Source organism: Choloepus didactylus, chromosome 8 (genome assembly GCF_015220235.1).
Source record: "Choloepus didactylus isolate mChoDid1 chromosome 8, mChoDid1.pri, whole genome shotgun sequence".
In the NCBI taxonomy this organism is placed as follows: Eukaryota; Metazoa; Chordata; class Mammalia; order Pilosa; family Megalonychidae; genus Choloepus; species Choloepus didactylus.
Window position 1 is genome coordinate 76,814,451 of NC_051314.1, and position 18,067 is coordinate 76,832,517.

General features: G+C 35.9%; 1 protein-coding gene and 1 pseudogene across 1 annotated transcript; both read right to left on the reverse strand.

Annotated features, from left to right (window-relative positions):
• Nucleotides 1-256: 256 nt before the first annotated feature.
• LOC119541803 lies at nucleotides 257-1,189 on the reverse strand (annotated as a pseudogene).
• A 15,689-nt stretch (nucleotides 1,190-16,878) lies between these two features.
• Nucleotides 16,879-17,814, reverse strand: LOC119541800 (olfactory receptor 6C2-like). Its single transcript, XM_037846067.1, has one exon. It carries the CDS (start codon nucleotides 17,812-17,814, stop codon nucleotides 16,879-16,881), a length of 936 nt encoding a protein of 311 aa, XP_037701995.1.
• Nucleotides 17,815-18,067: the final 253 nt, after the last annotated feature.

Below are 18,067 nucleotides of genomic sequence, written 5' to 3' on the forward strand. Positions count from 1 at the left end.
AAAAAATTGCTCAATTCAGAAAATTTATTAACATGAACTCATTGATTTTTTTATTGTTTTATTTAGAGTTTTTTTTCAGGCTTAATTAGACATGAAGTCATTTTTGTTCCCTGAAAATGTATTATATTATCTTACTGAGGAAGGTAATCCTGATAAAGCTTCCTTGCTAGGAAGGAAAGGAATAAATTGTTAAAGGTACATCTTAGGGACTAATGATTTTTGTGAAAATTTGATTCCTCAAAATCAACAGATCCCACTATTTGAGAAAAATACGTATTTTTTTTATTGAGTCATTGAAGGCTTGTCTTACTTGCTTGTTCCTCAGGGTGTAAATGAAAGGGTTCAGCATAGGAGCAATGGAAGTAGTTAACACTGTCACACCCTTGTTAACAGCCATTGACTCCTTTGCTGAAGGTGTGACATAGATGAAAATACAGCTGCCTTAGGTGATGGAGACCACAATCATGTGGGAAGAGCAGGTAGAAAATGCCTTTTTCCTTTGCTGGGCAGAAGAGAATCCTAGAATGGTCTTGACAGTGTGCATGTAGGATAGAAGTACACATACAAGAGTCATGATAAAGGTCAACACAGCACAGATTATGACCATCTGCTCTATGAGCCATGTATCCAAGCATGAGATCTTTAGGAGGGGGGATACATCACAAGCAAAATGGTCAATGACATTAGAGTCACAGAATTCCAGATTTAGAAACATGCCAAGTGGTGGGAGTATAATCAACAAGCCAGCTGTCCAGGAACAAAGGAAAAGTCTTCTACAGACCCTGTTGTTCACGATGGTCACATAATGTAGGGGTTTGCAGATGGCTACATATCGATCATAGGACATGGTGGCAAGGAGAAAAAATTCTGTAACACGAAAGAGGTCTGTAAAAAAAATTTGAATGACACAATTGTCATATGTAATTGTCTTGTCACCTGTTGATATGTTGTACAAGTATCTGGGCATACAAGCAGATATAAATAAGATTTCTAAGAAGGAGAAATTTTGTAGGAAAATGTACATGGCAGTTTTAAGGTTTGAGTCCATGAAGGTGAGGAAGATGATTGTCAGGTTCCCAGTTACACTCAATGTGTAGGTGAGAAATAGAAAGATGAAAATCAGAACCTTCAGCTGTGGGTTATCAGTCAGTCCCAGCAGGATAAATGTTGTTATTGTGTGGTTAGTCATCAAGGAATCCTGACTTCTACTGAATCTGCATTTATAATTCAGAGGTATTTGATATGAGGACAGAGGTGTTAACAACACTTTGCAGCAATTAATGGCTCAAAAAACTAAGCCAACCATCTCATATGCAAGTTTTAAAAATTTTGGTTATAAGCAGTGTCTTTACACTAGAAGCATAGTTTCCATAGTTGTGTGTTTTGGAAATATCATGGAATATTTTTTAACAAATCAGGTTACTTTATCCATATCATACTCCAGCATTTTAGGAATTCTCCCATCTACCACCTGTATCCCCAGTTTATATTTTATGTATCTGCATATCAGATTGGATTTACGCATACAGTTGTCTTGTACTGCTAATGTCAACTGAATCTTAAAGCCAAATCTTGAACTTCTTCAACACTTTAATGTCCTTTCTTGTATTTTGATTAGTAAGAAAGTACAAATATATGACAAATAGTTTGGGCCTCACTGTACAGTTTCTTCATACCTTTGCTTTTGTGTTTTAACATTATTACAGGTTTTAAAATTTGTTTGTTTCCCTTTAGCAACTTTCTACTCACCCCCATCTCTTCATCATGTAATTCTGTTGAAAATTATGCCAGTACTAATGTTATGCAGAACATAGAGTTTTAATAAGAAATTTATTTGATAGAATGTAAGGTACATTGAATGAAGTATATACAGGCTGTATGGATAATCACAATTTTTTTTGTATTTTTCATCTGTTAAATAACATTGAAACACACTCCAACAAACTGGTATTAATGTCACTAAGTGCAGAAAAACAGGTTTACAATATTAAACTATTCCCCAAGCTCTGCTTGCTTTCACCATGATTTCCTTATACCATCCATCTCTAATATGGAAATAATAATAGTATCCTTCATATACTATGGTAAAGATTGAGCTAGTTAGTGTGCATAGAACTTAGGAAAAAGTACTTTCTCATAATGACTAGTAATTGTAAGTTAAGCTCTTTCATTGATCTGCTGTACTGTGATTTTCCTTTTGTCTGTCACGATTCATTCTTAACCTAACTTTAAACACATTTTTTTCTACCATTATAATGAAACAGTTTTTGACAAAGTTTATAGATTTTTGCTCCAAAATTTTAGAAGACATCTTTGGGGAATGTGTACTTTTGACTAAAAACTATGTCAAAAAACTTATGTGTTAACACTCACACATTTTACTTCTCATCTCTTTTATTTCTAATTCCTGAGTTCTTTTTCCTGCTGGTCTCTGTTATGTTTACTTTTCACATCCTTCTCTAGTAGATCCCTTTAATTCAGTAAATATACTCTCATGAATATTTTCTTGAAATCCTATTTGCTTAAGCTTCAAAAATTGATGCTTTTCAGAAAATCAGGTATATAGTCTAATATACCTCTAACATGAAAATTCTACACCTGCATTCTTTTCCTTTACATGCTTTTAAAAAATAATTGAATTAATAGGTTTGTCCATTTATTGAGCTAATCATTGCCAATGGATTATCTCTCTAGAATAATCTTTCCTCTGATACCCTCTGTTTTATTACTTAACTTTGCTCGCCAAAGCCAAGTTCCATTTGAGATGCAAAAACTCAGTCATTGCTTTTTTATTTTAATATATTCTTCTGGGAACTTGATGAACCTCTGGTATATGGGGTGGAAAAATGTCATAGGAAGCAATTCTTATTCCTCTCTTATGGTTAATGGAATAGCAGCCATAGCTTACACCGTTACAGACATGTATACAATACTAAAGAAAAATTTACTGGCAGAAAATCAAATAAAATTTTTCACATAGACCATCTGGAGATGCATAAAGGACCATTTCTGAAGTCCACCTTCCTCCCTGAATTTGCTTTTCTTAAAATACAGGCACCAGTACTTCTCTGATATAACTAATAAAGACTTGTTGACTTCTATTAGTATTTAGTTCTAAAAATTCACATTTTTTGCAGTCATTGAAAATGTATCTATATGAGAAATCTGAGATTAAAAATCAGGTACTGAGTAATGAATTGATGTGAGTTATTATTGATTACTGTTTATAGTATAATAGGAAGATTTTAAAATTTTGATTTCTAATGAGATGATGTGACATGAACCAAAGTGTCTGTTTAATGTTTTTATTGTAGGGTCCCATTGTTTCTTAATATCCCTCAAGTAATACCACCTTCACATGACCTCCTACTTATTATTGCATAAAGATTATCTTATCAAACAATACAGACTATTTAAGAATAGTGCACAATAAAAACTGACATTTCATTAATAGCCATATTATCATTCACATCTCAGTTTTATACAGTCAGGAAAAATACATTTATCAGACAGAAATATCCTCTAATCTTTCAGAAGGGAATATGACCCAAACAAAAGAATTTATCATACTTACACTTGTGTCAGTAAATCATAGCCTCCTTTTAGGAGTTGTTTAATTGGAACAATCCTTAAACTTATGTTGAAAACATTCATGAACATTTCTGATCCCTTCTGTTTGAATCCATGTCAACATCTACAGCTGCCTTGGGTGAACTGTATTTTCTATATTCAATCAATTGCATGAAGTGTTTGTAAAGGAACTTCTAGCTTTGGAAGAGTTCCTTTCTGACCCGCCCTTGCTCAGAGACAGGGCTTTTTCAATATAAAACTTGGTATGACTTTTATTTGCCAAATCTGCAACTAAGTTAATAAACAAAAGGGTCCTTGGAGATCCAGGATCAACAATTACTAATGAATTGAACTCTGAGGGAAAAAAAATCAAACCGAACACAGTAACAGTGGGGACAAGGCCCTCAGAGACATGAAAAAGAAATGAAAGCATTTATTAGTTACCAGTAGGAAAAAAATGTGAATCTAATTTAGAAAACCCTAGACCACTTGATTTTATAATTTCTACCTTGTAAGGTAATTAAATATCATACTTCTCCCTTCTCTCCATTATCAATTTTTAATAAAATGAAATATATGTATTTCTATAGCAATTCATCAAATTAACAAATGCAAAGGTATGCAAGGCAAAAGAATAAGGAAAATAATGTTTTAAAGTGACAATAAATACTATTTTTTCAAGAATATGATTTCATACTTTCTTCCTGAAAATATACTCACATCTGTCATGTGTAATATTTATAAATGCATGAATATTAAACTAAAAAAACATACTTGTACATTGAGATATATAGCTTGTCAGGTGATATTTTAACCTTAGATATTTGTAAATCTATTTTTTCTCAATAATTATTGATATACTTCAATTTAATCCCATTTAAACTTGGTCCACTATATTATATTAGCATCAGTGTTTAAACGAAAATTTACTGTAAATTTATTCTCTTTCAGTGTTTTACCATTTTAAAATATAGCTGTATGGTTACCAAACAATTTACTTATCCCCAAGAAATCATTGTAGTTCCTTTTTCATTTTTCACAATTATTTTTAAAATTCAAGAAAAATCCTTGTACAAACATTTTTGCATATTGTCAGATTAATTGCCAGAGATATATGCTTCTTGGAAAATGTACAGACCCCCATAAGTAAATCTTAGTGCAGAGCATAAGGATTTTTAGGAGCAAAGCCCTGAATTCTCTGTAGATATCTATTCTCCTTTTGAGAAACAGGTTTTGTCTTGCTACCAGGTCTTAGTGTCCTGAGACTGAGCACTTAATATTGGGCCACCAAGTTCCCCTGAGAACTGAGCTTCCCATCATGAACTATGTGTTGTCTGACTCTGCAAACCATAAAGCTAAGAATGCACAGCAGCCTTACATTATCAAAGGGAACTGATTTATAAAAGAATGGATTTATGCAGGCACTGAAGTCAAATGTCAGTTACACAAAGAACTGGCCCACATGGCAATGGCCCTACTCTTTGCAACATTATCTTCCATCAAACAGCCCATTGCAATGGTCTTGGGTAATTCTCTATGATCATTTTGCTGGGGAAGAGAAAATTCAACATGGTTTACAAGAGGTTGTGTGCAATATGCATGCATGAAATGAAAAGTTGACAACATTCTTGGATGTCTCTGAAGAACAGTGGTGAGAGAAAATCCTCCCACATGGCAGAACTTCAAGTAGTGCACCTGGCTATTAAATTTGGTTTGAAGGAGAAGTGATCAGATGTGATTGAATAGTGATACATGGGTTGTAGTCAACTGTTTGAATGGTAAGGGACTTGGAAGGAACATGATTAGAAAATTGGTGACAAGGAGGTCTGTGTGAGAGATATGTGGATAGACCTGAGCTTTCTGAATGTGCAAAAAGGTAAAGATATATATATCCCATGTAAATGCTCATTAAAGTGTGACCTTAGAAGGTGAGGATTTTTATAATCAAGTGAATAAGATGACCCTTCCTGTGGAGACCAGCCAGCCCTCCACAGCCACACCTGTTATTGTCCAATGAGCTCATGGACAAATTAGTGAAAGTGGTAGGCAGTGAGATTATGCATGGGTTAAGCAATATGGCCATCCATCCATGAAGGCAGTCCTGGCTGCAGCCATTGCTTAGTGTCCCATATGCCAGCAGCAAAGACTAATAATCAGTCCCTGGTATAGAACCATAACTCTAGGTGAATACTTTGTGGCAGGGTGATTACGTTAGACTGCTCTGATGATGGAAGAGGCAGCAGTTTGTTCTTACTGGAATAGATATTCACTCTTGTTTGAGCCCACACTGAGCTTGTGCAGAGCACAGGCCATGCTATCATGAGACTGAAAAACATGCCAGACAAAAAAATAGGCATAGATTTTCTTAGATATACAAACAGGAAAGATTCCCCTGTGGCAGCTTGTCTGGAGGGTTAGTGCCCTGTAATGGATGGGGGGTGGGATTGTGCAAGAAGAAAGTTATGATTCGAGAACAAAGACATTTCATATACTATGAGGACATTGGTTCTCTAGTATAATCATTAAAGGGGCCCAAAGCCTGATGTTTTACTAAGATTTGTGTTTAAAACTAAGGTAAAACCAATGCCATTTTAAAATCGGTGGTTCTGTTCTTCCTCATCTGGAAAGATTTTTTACTTTCTTGACCTTTGTCCTTTGCTAATGGAGGCCTGTTACAGGCCATTTTTTTATTTTCTGCCCCAAATACTTTGGGATATATCAGGGTATTACATTAACCTGTACAGAATTATAAGATCTCATTCTCTATTCTAGGTTTCATGTAATTATGTTCTTTAAATAAACTGACCATAGAAGTTAAATTAGATAGTGTGCTACAGATAATACAAATTTTGTGCCATACAAACATCTGTTAAATAACAGTTAAAACTCAGAAATACATGTGACTGCTGTAAGAACTTACAATCTAGGAACCTGTACAATAAGCCTTATTGAATATTTTGTACTCCTGCATCGTTAATTGCCCAATCTTTGCCCACTTCTTTCCCCTGATATTCTATGCTCTCTAATTCAATTCTAAGTATTTGATCATTATATCAAACTTATATTAGTGAGGTCTTACAATATTTGTCCTTTCATTTCTGGCTTATTTCACTCAACATAATGTCCTCAATATTCATTCACCTAGTTTCATGTGTCACAACTTCATTCCTTCCTGCAGCCACTTAATATTCTGTCATTTGAATACACCACCGTTTGCCCTTCTGTTCACCCACTGACGTACCATTAGGCCACCTCCATCCATTGCAAATTGGGAATACTGCTGCCATAAACACCAGTGTGCAAATGCCTATTTGTGCCTGTGCTTTCAGTTCTTCTAAGTATGTCCCAAATAGCAGGCTGCAGGTTCATATGGCAATCCCAGGCTTAGCCTCCTGTGGAACCACTACACTGCTCCCCAGAGGGGCTGCACCCCTCTATTTCCCTACCATCAGTGAATAGGTATAACTCTCTCTCCAAATCTTCTCCAACAGTTGTATCTTTCTGTTTATTTTTTAAACAGTTTTATTCAACACCATACAATCCATCCTAAGTTAACAATCAATAGCTCCTGGTATAAGTACATAGTTGCACATTCACCACCACAATCTATATGAGAGCATTTCCATTTCTTCCACAAGGAAGAAGAAGAGGAAAAAAAAAAAAGGAATAAAGAATAAAAAAATAAAAAAGCTGAAACAGGAACAAGAAGAATTCCGTATCTTCCCTTATATCCCCCTCTATTAACATTTAGCTTTGGTATATTGCCTTTTTTACAATTAATGGTAGAATATTACAATGTTACTGTTCTGGTTTGCTAATGCTGCTGGAATGCAAAATACCAGAAATGGATTGGGTTTTATAAAGGGGGTTTATTTGGTTACAAAGTTACAGTCTTAAGGCCATAAAGTGTCCAACACTAGGGTACCTGCACTGGAGAAAGGCCATTGGCATCTGGAAAACCTCTGTTACCTGGGAAGACACGTCACTTGGATCTGCTTGCTCCCAGGTTCCATGTCAAAATGGTGTTCTCAAAAATGTCAGGTTTCAATGGCCATCTTCAAAATGTGTCTCTAAGCTGCAGCCGCTCTGAGCTCCTTCTGTCTTTGAACTTTTTATAGGACTCTAGTGATCCAATCAAGACCCACCCTGAATGAGTGGGGTAACACTTCCATGGAAACTATCCAATCAAAGGTCTTTCCCACAGCAGATTGAGTCACATCTCCATGGAAACAACCAAAAGTTTCCAACCAAATCAACTCCAGTAAGTCGGCCTCCACAAGATTGCGTTAAAGATCATGACTTTTTCTGGGGGACGTAATATATCCAAATTGGCACAGTTACTATTAACTATAGACCATAGTTTGCATGGATTGTATTTTTTCCCATATACCATCCCATTCACAACACCTTGCAATGTTGACTTTCAATTGTTCTCCTTCATGTAAAAACTTTTTTATATTTCTGCATTTAGTCACCATCATTGTCCACTCTAAGTTTTGCTAAGTTATACAGACCTAGTTTTTACCTGCTACCTTACCTTTTACTTCTCTACCAAAGTAAGGTACTGAAGGAATATTTCTGGCCTTTCCGATAATACCAAAATGCTTTGATGACCTTTTGTAACAGGTATGAAGAAAGAATCAATTGCCAGATCATTGCCTGTATGCCAGATACAGGGGATGAGTTAATTTGCTCCAATGAATAAACAAAATCTGAAATTGCAGCTGCCATTGGAGTCACTACTTAGTTAAGGGTATAATGATGCACTGTCATTCTCCAATATCCACTCATTTTCTGTACCAGTAAAATAGGCAAGGGAAATGGGAAACTGTTGAGAATCATTACCTTTGAATCTTGAAATGCTTGATGGAGTCACTAATCTCTACAGTCACACCTGGAAAATAGTATTGCTTTTGATTTACTATTTTCTTAAAAAGCAGTAGTTCTAATCACTTCCACTTCACCTATCCTGTCACAGTAGCCCCCAATCCAGGGGTCAAGGATCATAGTTTGCATTCTGCCAGTTGCTGAGTATGTATATTACAATTATGCACTCAAACTTGGGCAGTAACCCAGGGTATTTTCAGAGACCAACTGGGCCCAATTTGAGATGGATTTGAGCTAAAACTATATTGATCAGCTGACCTCCATAAGCCCTTACTCATACTGGTGGACCACAGTGATGTGTCTGGTAATTCCTGAAAAGGCTGATTATTTCTTTTTCCCTAGTGAACAGTCTTGGTGGTAAAAGATTGTAGGTTCTTTTGTGGAATAGTGAGAGAAAGAGAAATATTATAAGTTTTTGTCAGTGTTGTGGGGTACTTCTTTAAGTGGACTCATTCTCCCCTTTATGCCAGGGCTTAAATTGGCTCTAGGAATTGATTGAAGGGTCATGACTGTATGTTTTGTTGAGTTAGACTTCTCATCACTTGATCTGCAAATCTCCCTATGTAGTTCAGGAAAGAATTTTGTGCCCTTTTTAAGGACACTGTTCTGGTGTGCTAATGCTGCTATTATGCAAAATGCCCAAAATGGATTGTCTTTTAAAAAGTGGATTTATTTGGTTGCAAAGTTACAGCCTTAAGGCCATAAAAATGTCCAAGCTGAGGTGTCAACAATAGGGTACCTCCACAGAAGAATGGCCAATGTTGTCTGGAACACCTCTGTTGTCTGGGAAGGTTGTGGCTGGTGTTTTCTTCCTTTGCTCCCAGGTTGTGTTTCAAAATGGGTTTCTCCCATGACATTTCTTTTAGGCATCTGGGGGTGTTCTCTTAGTTTTTGCCAGGCAAACTCTGGAGTAGCAAAAGTCTACTTTCAATGGCTGTCTTCAAAATGTCTCTCTTGGCTGCAGCTGCACTCATTTCCTTCCATTTGTCAGCTCTGTTATATGGCTCCAGTGATTTAATTAAAACTCACCCTGAATGGGTGGGGTAACACCTCCATGGAAGTTATCCAATCAAAGGTCTTTCGCACAGTTGATTGAGTCACCCCTCCATGGAAACCTTCAATCAATAGGTTCCAACCAAACACTAATACGTCTGCCCCCGCAAGATTGCATTAAAACACATGGCATTTTGGGGGAAATAAGGCATCCAAACTAGCATAGACACTATGATCAACTAGCCAATGTCCTAGATCTCTAAGGTCAGATTCTGAATACTGCTTTGATTCTGCTGCCTTTTATGGTAACAATGCCTGCCTTGTCTTTGGTGATTAAATGTTGTTCCTTGGCAGGAAAGAGGACTTTTTCTCTTCAATTGTGTTCTGAGTCTTACAAGGATTAAAGACTTGTATATTGAGGATACAATGCTATTGGATTTTTCATTTATCCTTTTACATACCGTAACTTTGATCTTCACTTCTTCACACTGCTCTAAGTCACTGTATCCTGTCTTACTTTCAACCTGAACAATTCTCTAGTGATTCTTGTAGGCTGAGTCTCTTGTTGATGAACTCGCTTAGTTTCTGTTAGTCTGTGAACCTTTTAAACTCTCCCTCATTTCTGAAGGACAATTTTGCTGGATAAAGAATTTTTGGTTTTCGATTTTATTCTTTCAGTTCCTTAAATATGTCATACCACTTCCTTCTCACTTCCATGTTTTCTGATGAAGATATTGGCTCATCATCTTATTGAGGATCCCTTGTATATGATGAATCACTTTTTTCTTGCTGCTTTCAAAATTATCTCTTTATTGTTGGCATTTGACATTCTGTTTAGTATGCATCTCAGAGTAGTTCTATTAGGGTATATTCTGTTTGGAGTATGTTGTACTACTACTTGGACTTTCCTAAGAAGTGAGAAATTTTTGACAACTATTTCCTCAAGCATTCTTTCTACCGCTTTTCCCTTCTGTTCTTCTTCTGGGACAACCATGATGTGTATGTTTGTACACTTTATGCTGTCACACAAGTCCCTGACAGTGCTCAATGTTTTCTATTCTTTTCTCTATCTGTTCTTTTGACTGTATGATTTTGATTGTCCTGTCTTCTAGTTTGCTGATTCTTGCTTCTGCCTGTTGAAATCTGTTGTTGTATGCCTCTGGTCTATTTTAAATCTCCCTTACTGTGACTTTAATCCCCATAAATTATGTTATGTTTCTTTTTAATCTTTCAAATTCTTCTTGCACACACATTTGAGTTCTTCTTCGTGCACCCGCCTTGTCTTCTTAATATCCTTTAGCTCTGTTTTCACCATTAATTTATTTCTATCCATATTTTCCTTAATCTCCTTGAATCGATTTAGGAAATTTGTTTGAACTTCTTTTATTAGTTGTTCTGAACTCTGTGACTGCTTTCATGTTTTAAGTTGTTTCTTTAACTGAGCCATTTCTTACTGTTTTTTAGTATGCTGTAATTTTTCTCTTAGTAATTTTATTGTTACAAAATCTGAGTATTTAAAGTTTTAACTCTGAAGGCCAGATTCTCATTCTTGCATAGGTTTTTGTTCTTGATTGGCTTTGTGTAAAGGCTCTACTTTGATGATTGGTCCATGTATTCTGGACTTTGTAGTAGCCCTTGTTTAACTGTTTCAGTTTTCTAAATTTTCACCTGATTTTTGCCCTGTTTATGCAGTGCAGTTTTTATGCTTATTTGATTCTGAGTGAGACTTTTCCAGCGGATGTTTTACATCACCATTTTGATAATGTCACCCATGTATTGTATCTTTATTTTTTAAATTTTGATCTCATATATATATATATATATAATAAAATTCCCATTTCAGCCACTCACAAGGATAGTATTCTGTTGTATTGTTCACATTCACACATTCACAATCTTGTGCTACCTGTACACATTCATTATCAGAACTTTTCCATCACTCCATTATGCATTAAGTCACTATTTCTCCACTCCTCTGACCCTTCTAGCCTTTTATCTACTTTCTGTCTCTATGAGTTTGTATGTCGTAGCTACTTCATATAGTTGGAAACATACAGTACCTGTCCCTTTGTGTTTGACATATTTCAATGAACATCAGGTCTCCAAAGTTCATCCAGGTAGTGGCATGTATCAGAACCTATTTTGTTTTTAATGCTGAGTTCATTAATGCCTATATTTCCATTCAGTTGATCTCTTTCAGTGAAATCTTTACAATCCCTTCTCATTTCCTTCTATGCATAATTACCTGATTTTTTGTGTGTGTGTGTGTGTGGTTACTCTGTGGCTTAAATCTATAAAAATCTCATTTCACTCAATACGTATTTAACTTGAATAGCACACACAACCTATGTTCCTAAAACCCTCTGTTCCCCCACTTTTATGTTGTTATTTTCACAAATGACATTGTTATACATTATGAGTCCAATACCATTGATTTATCATTACTTTTTTTGCATTTGCATTTTAGAATCTGTAGGAAGTAAAATGCGGAGTTAGCAAACAGTGTTAGTGGCATTAACATGTATCCATATCATTATCTTTATCTGGGATCTTTATTTCTACCTGCGGCTTTGACTGTTGTGTAGTGTGCATTCCTCTCAACCTGAAGAACTCTATTTAACATTCATGTAGGGCAAACTAGTGGTGACATACTCCCTCAGTTTTGTTTACCAGGAAATGTTTAATCTCTCCCTCATTTTTAAAAACATTTATTTATTTATTCATTCATTCATTTGTATTGCACTTAGTTTTATTGTACTTTCCTTTTTTAAATGCAATTTAATCGAGATATATTAACACAGCATACAATCATCCAATGTGTAAAATCAATTGTTCGCAGTATTGTGATATAGTTGATCATTCATCATCACAATCAATTTTCTGAACATTTTCATTTCTCCAACTAATAAAAATAAAAATAAGAATAATAATAAAAGTGAAAAGAACACTTTCATATTCCTTTCCCTAGCTTATTATTCATTTATTTTTTGTCCCCATTTTTTCTACTCATATGTGCATACACTGGATAAAGAGAGTGTGAGCCACAAAGTTTTCCCAGTCACATAGTTACACCATATAATCTGTATAGTTTATATGATCATCTTCAAGAATCAAGGATACTAGATTGCAGTTAAACAGTTTCAAGTATTTTATTTTAGCTATTATAATACAGTGAAAACAAAGAAGGGATAGCTATATAATGCAGAAGAATTACCTCCAGAATGACCTCTTGACTCCATTTGAAATCTCTCAGCCACTGAAACTTTATTTTGTTTCATTTCTTTTCCCCCTTTTGGTCAAGAAGGCTTTCTCAATACCTTGATGTTTTACTCTATGTATTTCTGACTTAGTATTCAGCTCCAGACTCAATGGACCAATGTGCATATTTCTGGAGCCCTTTCATCAGCTTTCTCCTGTCTGGAATTTTGCCACACAGGAGTACAATCCCTACCTCTGCAACTCCATGAAGTCACTATGATGTATTTTCAGTACCATATTCAAGAATTTTCCTTCAGACAGAAAGCTGGAAAGATGATAGGTTTCATTTACCTGAATTTTATATATGTCAAGAGCCTCAATATTGAAATGTCTATTGTTCCAAATGGTGTATGGTATTAACATGGCAAATTTGTTCCCTGTTAATATGTCAACATCTGTAGTACAATGACAAGTCTTTACTTCTTGAACCAATAAATATTTAAGATGTCAGTACAAAATTCATGGGTTGTTGGTTATTTTCATTCAACTATTATAAGTAATGTTTTTATTGTATTGTATTTAACATTAGTCTCTAGTTCTTATTCTTGAAATTTATGGAGTTTTCATGTAATCATTTTTGTCAAGAATTTTGTCAAGAATTAAATATGCATGTCAGGAAAAAAAAAAAGTAAACTTTCACTATTTGCAGATGACTTGATCCTATATTTAGAAAGCCCCCAAAAATCTACAACAAAGCTACTGGTGCTAATAAACAAATTCAGCAAAGTGGTGGGATACACTCTCTCTCTTTCTTTTTTTCTTTTTGTCCTGTCTCTCTATCTTCTTTGACTCTTCCTCCTTCTTTGTGGAAGAAGTGGAGATGTCCTGATAACGATAATGGCGATGGTGGTGAATACATAAATATGTGACTATACAGGGAACCACTGATTGTTTACTTAGGATGGAATGTGTGGTATGTGAACAAAACCATCTTAAAAAAAATGGGTTGATGAAGAAACTTTGAGGGCACTATGTTGAGTGAAAAAAGACAGACACACAAGGACAAATATTTCAGGGTCTCACTGATATGAACTAATTATAATATGTAAACTCATAGATATGAAATGTAAGTTATCAGGATATAGAACAAGGCTAAAGAATGGGGAGTGTTTGCTTATTAGTAGCAGAATGTTTAACTAGGGTGAACTTAAATGTTTGGAAATGGGCAGAGGTGATGGTAGCACATTGTGAGAATAACTAACAGTGCTGAATGGTGTGTGAAGGTGGTGAAAAGGGAAAGCTCAGAGGCACATATGTCAGCAGAAGCAAAGTTGGAGGTTAAAAGATGGGAATGTATAAAACAGTGAATCTTGTGATGGACAATGTCCATGATTAACTGTACAAATATTAGAAATCTCTCTCATGAACTTGAACAAATGTATGACACTATAACTAGAAGCTAATAATAGAGGGACATATAGGAAAAATATATACACCTATTGCAAACTATATGCTACAGTTAGTAGTATTTTAGCATTCTTTCATAAACAGTATCAAATGTACTATAACAATACTATGAATCAATAATGGAGGGGTAGTGGTTAGGGGTATGAGAAGATTTGAGTTTCCTTTTTTTGTGTGTCTATTTTTTTTTCTGGAATAATGAAAATGTTCTAAAAATTGAAAAAAAATTACTTGTGGTGATGGATGCAGAGCTGTAGGATGGTACCATGGGCAATTGATTGTACACTTTGGATCTTTGGATAGTTGCATGGTATGTGAACAATTTCAATTAAAAAAGAAGCAATTACTTAGAGAACTCAAGTGATTTGAATGCTTTGAATGAGATTGTGATATCCTGAGTTTTTGGTCACCCTAATTTCTTTTCCAAAATTGGAAGAACACTGTTTGACTCTCAGAGGCTAGAAGGATCACTAAATCCCATTTGATCATACCCCTGACACCATATAATTCTGACTTCAAAGGGCTAGAAGCAGTCATGTCTCTCCAGAACCTAAGAGTTCTTGGCTTTGCATGGTCCACAGGGAATCCAAGTAAGGAGAAACTTGGCCAAAATGCCCCACTTGTTGGCAAGAATCAAGGCTCAGAGTGGAATTTTCAAGTAGGAAATAAGGAAGTGAAGTATTTCAGCTCAGTCCTAGGATAAGAAACAGGTCACAGTGGTGCCATGTTTAAGTAGGGGTGGAGAATGAGGAGGACTCAGTGGAAAGGAGCACATCCCTCCTAGGTAAGAGAATGAAGTGAAGCTGGAGGAGGTACTGAAGGCTAGTAACCCTGGGATCAACCCTGCTGAGCTTCAAATGTGGCCTCCCCCTATTGTAACTGTATTTATTTTTCCATAGCTTCCTTTATAGAGCCTGAGAGGAAGAGGACCTGGGGAATGACCCAGTAATAGCTGACTTCAGTAGGGCTGTCTAACTGTTCAAATGGGAGTCACCAAGATCCTAGTTGTTGGGGAGATTCTGTGATCCTCAAAAGCTGAGAGTTCCAAAGAGGTATTTGGTAGGGGGAGTACCTGAGAACTAGACTAGAGAATGTTGGTAGGGCCTGACAGGGTTCAAAGTGGAATCACAAAACTTTGGGAACCACTGCTGTGAACCCAGGGTAGACTTGGGAATCTCTTAAAGGGATACTCACAGATGGTTAATTTTCTGACTTCTATGAACACTATTATGACCAAGTTGAAGGGAGACTCCCTTACAGCTACTTTTGTACCTAAGCTGACACTCCAACAAAAAATCTTCAAGAAATCCTTTGATCTCCCCAACCCTCTGAGAGGAGTCTGGAAATACTGCCCATTTAGAAAACATCTTTAACACTGCCAGCTCCTGACCTGCCTCTTTCCTTTTACCAAGCCAGAGCTGGACAGTTTTTTGCTCCTCAATTCCCTGCCTTGAAGATTCATCCCCTTCCTCCATCCTAGAAGAGTTCCTCCTGGTAGCCCTCCCCATTAACTGATTCTACATAGGGTATTCCCATCTACTTTGGCCCTACCCTCAAAATCTTTTCATTTAGTTTATTTTGCATCATAGGAAAAATATTCAATCCTAGGACACTACCTTAAGATTCCTGGAACTAAAAGTTTTATTAGGATACCATGACTCAATATTTTTAGTTTCAACTGTCAGTGTGTATGAACTGACACTGACTAAACTGTGTAGGATTCCATGGTCTTTTACCCATTACTCCCAACCATATGAGCTTTCATTCACAATAGAGGACACAGACATCGGGTCTGATAGAACATTTATTTTCTATCACAGTTTTGTAGAAAAAGATAAGGACTAAGGTTCCAGATCTTTGAGCCCAGAGTTTGATATATTAGACTGCAATTGTAGACACATCTGGGAATTTCAGAAAGAGTTGTTCAAACCCTCGTGGGCAATTTTTTTTTCTTTTGGACAATGAAGACATTTAATTTGCCAAATAAATTTATATCTCCTAGAAGATATCACATCAACAAAACTTTTTGTTGTGAGTTATTTAAGTCAGAAGGCTGATATATAAATTTAGTTCATTATTAGCATTTAGGTTTCTTCATCTATTCCTTTGCCTTCATTTTTTTTGCATTATGAATATTCTGAGTCAGAAAGGAGATGTTAAGAAGGCATAGTCCTTGCTTTTTAACCCTTATAGGAAAGTTTGAAGTTCCTTTTTAATAATAAATTTACTGGGCTGAAATATTTCCATGTTAGTCTATTTATTCTTTCTTGCTGTCTTTGTAAAGGCAGAAGTAAAGAACTAAAGCTTTGACTTCTGTTTGGCAGGATTCCTCTACCAGGATGGCTTGTATTACAAAAAATGAGAAATAAGTCACCTCTACCTCTTCTTGGGACATGGTATACTTCAGACACGGAGGGAATCCTGAGTGGAATAATTTTTGCCCTGAAAAAGCTATCAATCTAAAGAAATGAATGGGCAGAAATAGAACTCAATTTTTTGTTGCTGTCGTTTTGTACTTCAGCCATAAAGATTGTGAAGTCTCCTTTGGACTTCTAGAAATCTATTTTCATGTGTACTTAAATGCACCATTATGAAGGAAGGTTTATTTGAAATAAGACTATGATCCTTACTTCACTCTGTGGTTCTAAGAGTAATAGAAAAGAAACATTGGTGGTTAAAGGATTCTTCTGTAGATTTGCATTAGGATACATAACAAAAGAAGAAATAACTTACACATATGTATTTTTAATATTTACCATCAGTCTCCTAATTCCTTGAGAGAAATGCAGTCTTTTTTACTGCCTCCTTGAAGGCTTGTTTGACTTGCTTATTCCGTAGAGTATAAATGAAGGGGTTGATCAAAGGGGTAACTGAGGTGTTGAGCAATGACACCACCTTATTAATGGCCACCCCTTCCTTTGGTGGTTTGATATAGATGAAGATGCAACTCCCATAGGTGATGGAAACTACAATCATGTGGGAAGAACAGGTGGAGAAAGCCTTTTTCCTTTGATGAGCAGAAGGAAGTCTTAAAATGGTCTTGATAATGTATGTGTAGGACGAAATCACACACACCAGTGTGAATATAAGGGTCAGCACAGCCATGATTAAAACAAGTTGTTCTATGAATTCTGTGTCTGAACATACTATCTTCAGAAGAGGAGAGGCATCACAGCCAAAATGGTCAATGAGATTGGAGTTACAGAAATCTAGCTGAACTCCCAGGCTGAGAGGTGGCAGTATGACCACTAAACCAGTGAGCCAACAACAGAGGACAAGTATGGTGCACACCCTGTCACTCATGATGGTGCTGTAGTGCAGGGGCTTGCAGATGGCCACGTAGCGGTCATAGGACATGGTGGCTAGAAGGAAGAATTCTGTTGCGCCAATGAGGATGACAAAAAATAGTTGAATCATACAAGCATTATAGCTAACACTTTTGTCCCCAGTTGTCATGCTGTACAGGAATCTAGGAATACAGACAGTTGTGAAAATTATTTCTAAGATGGAGAAATTCCTAAAGAAAAAATACATAGGTGTTTTGAGTTGGGAGTTCACCAGTGTGAGGAGGATAATGATTAGATTTCCAGTAACAGTGAAAATGTATGTGAGAAACAGAAATATTGACAATAAAACTTGTAGTTGTGAGTCATCTGTTAGTCCTAGCAAGATGAATGTTGTTATTGTAGAATGATTTCCCATCACTGTCTTCAGATTTATCAAGAGCCTGTTTTAATAAATCCTATTCTTTGAATCTGAGGAATAGAATATATAAAATAATATTTCAATATTCTATATCATGAAAATCCAAGCTAGGTATTAAAATCCTCTACATTTTCTTTCACTTGGTCATCAATAATGCTGAGGTAGAAATGGTTGCCTCCTGCTTTATTTCTCTGGGTTCTGCCTTACCCAGGTCTTTTGTGTTGAGTTATTGGAAAATATTCATATGAAA

Excerpts from the sequence above, each read along its gene's own strand:
- LOC119541800 (XM_037846067.1), bottom strand. The coding sequence starts at position 17,814 with ATGGGAAATCATTCTACAATAACAACATTCATCTTGCTAGGACTAACA.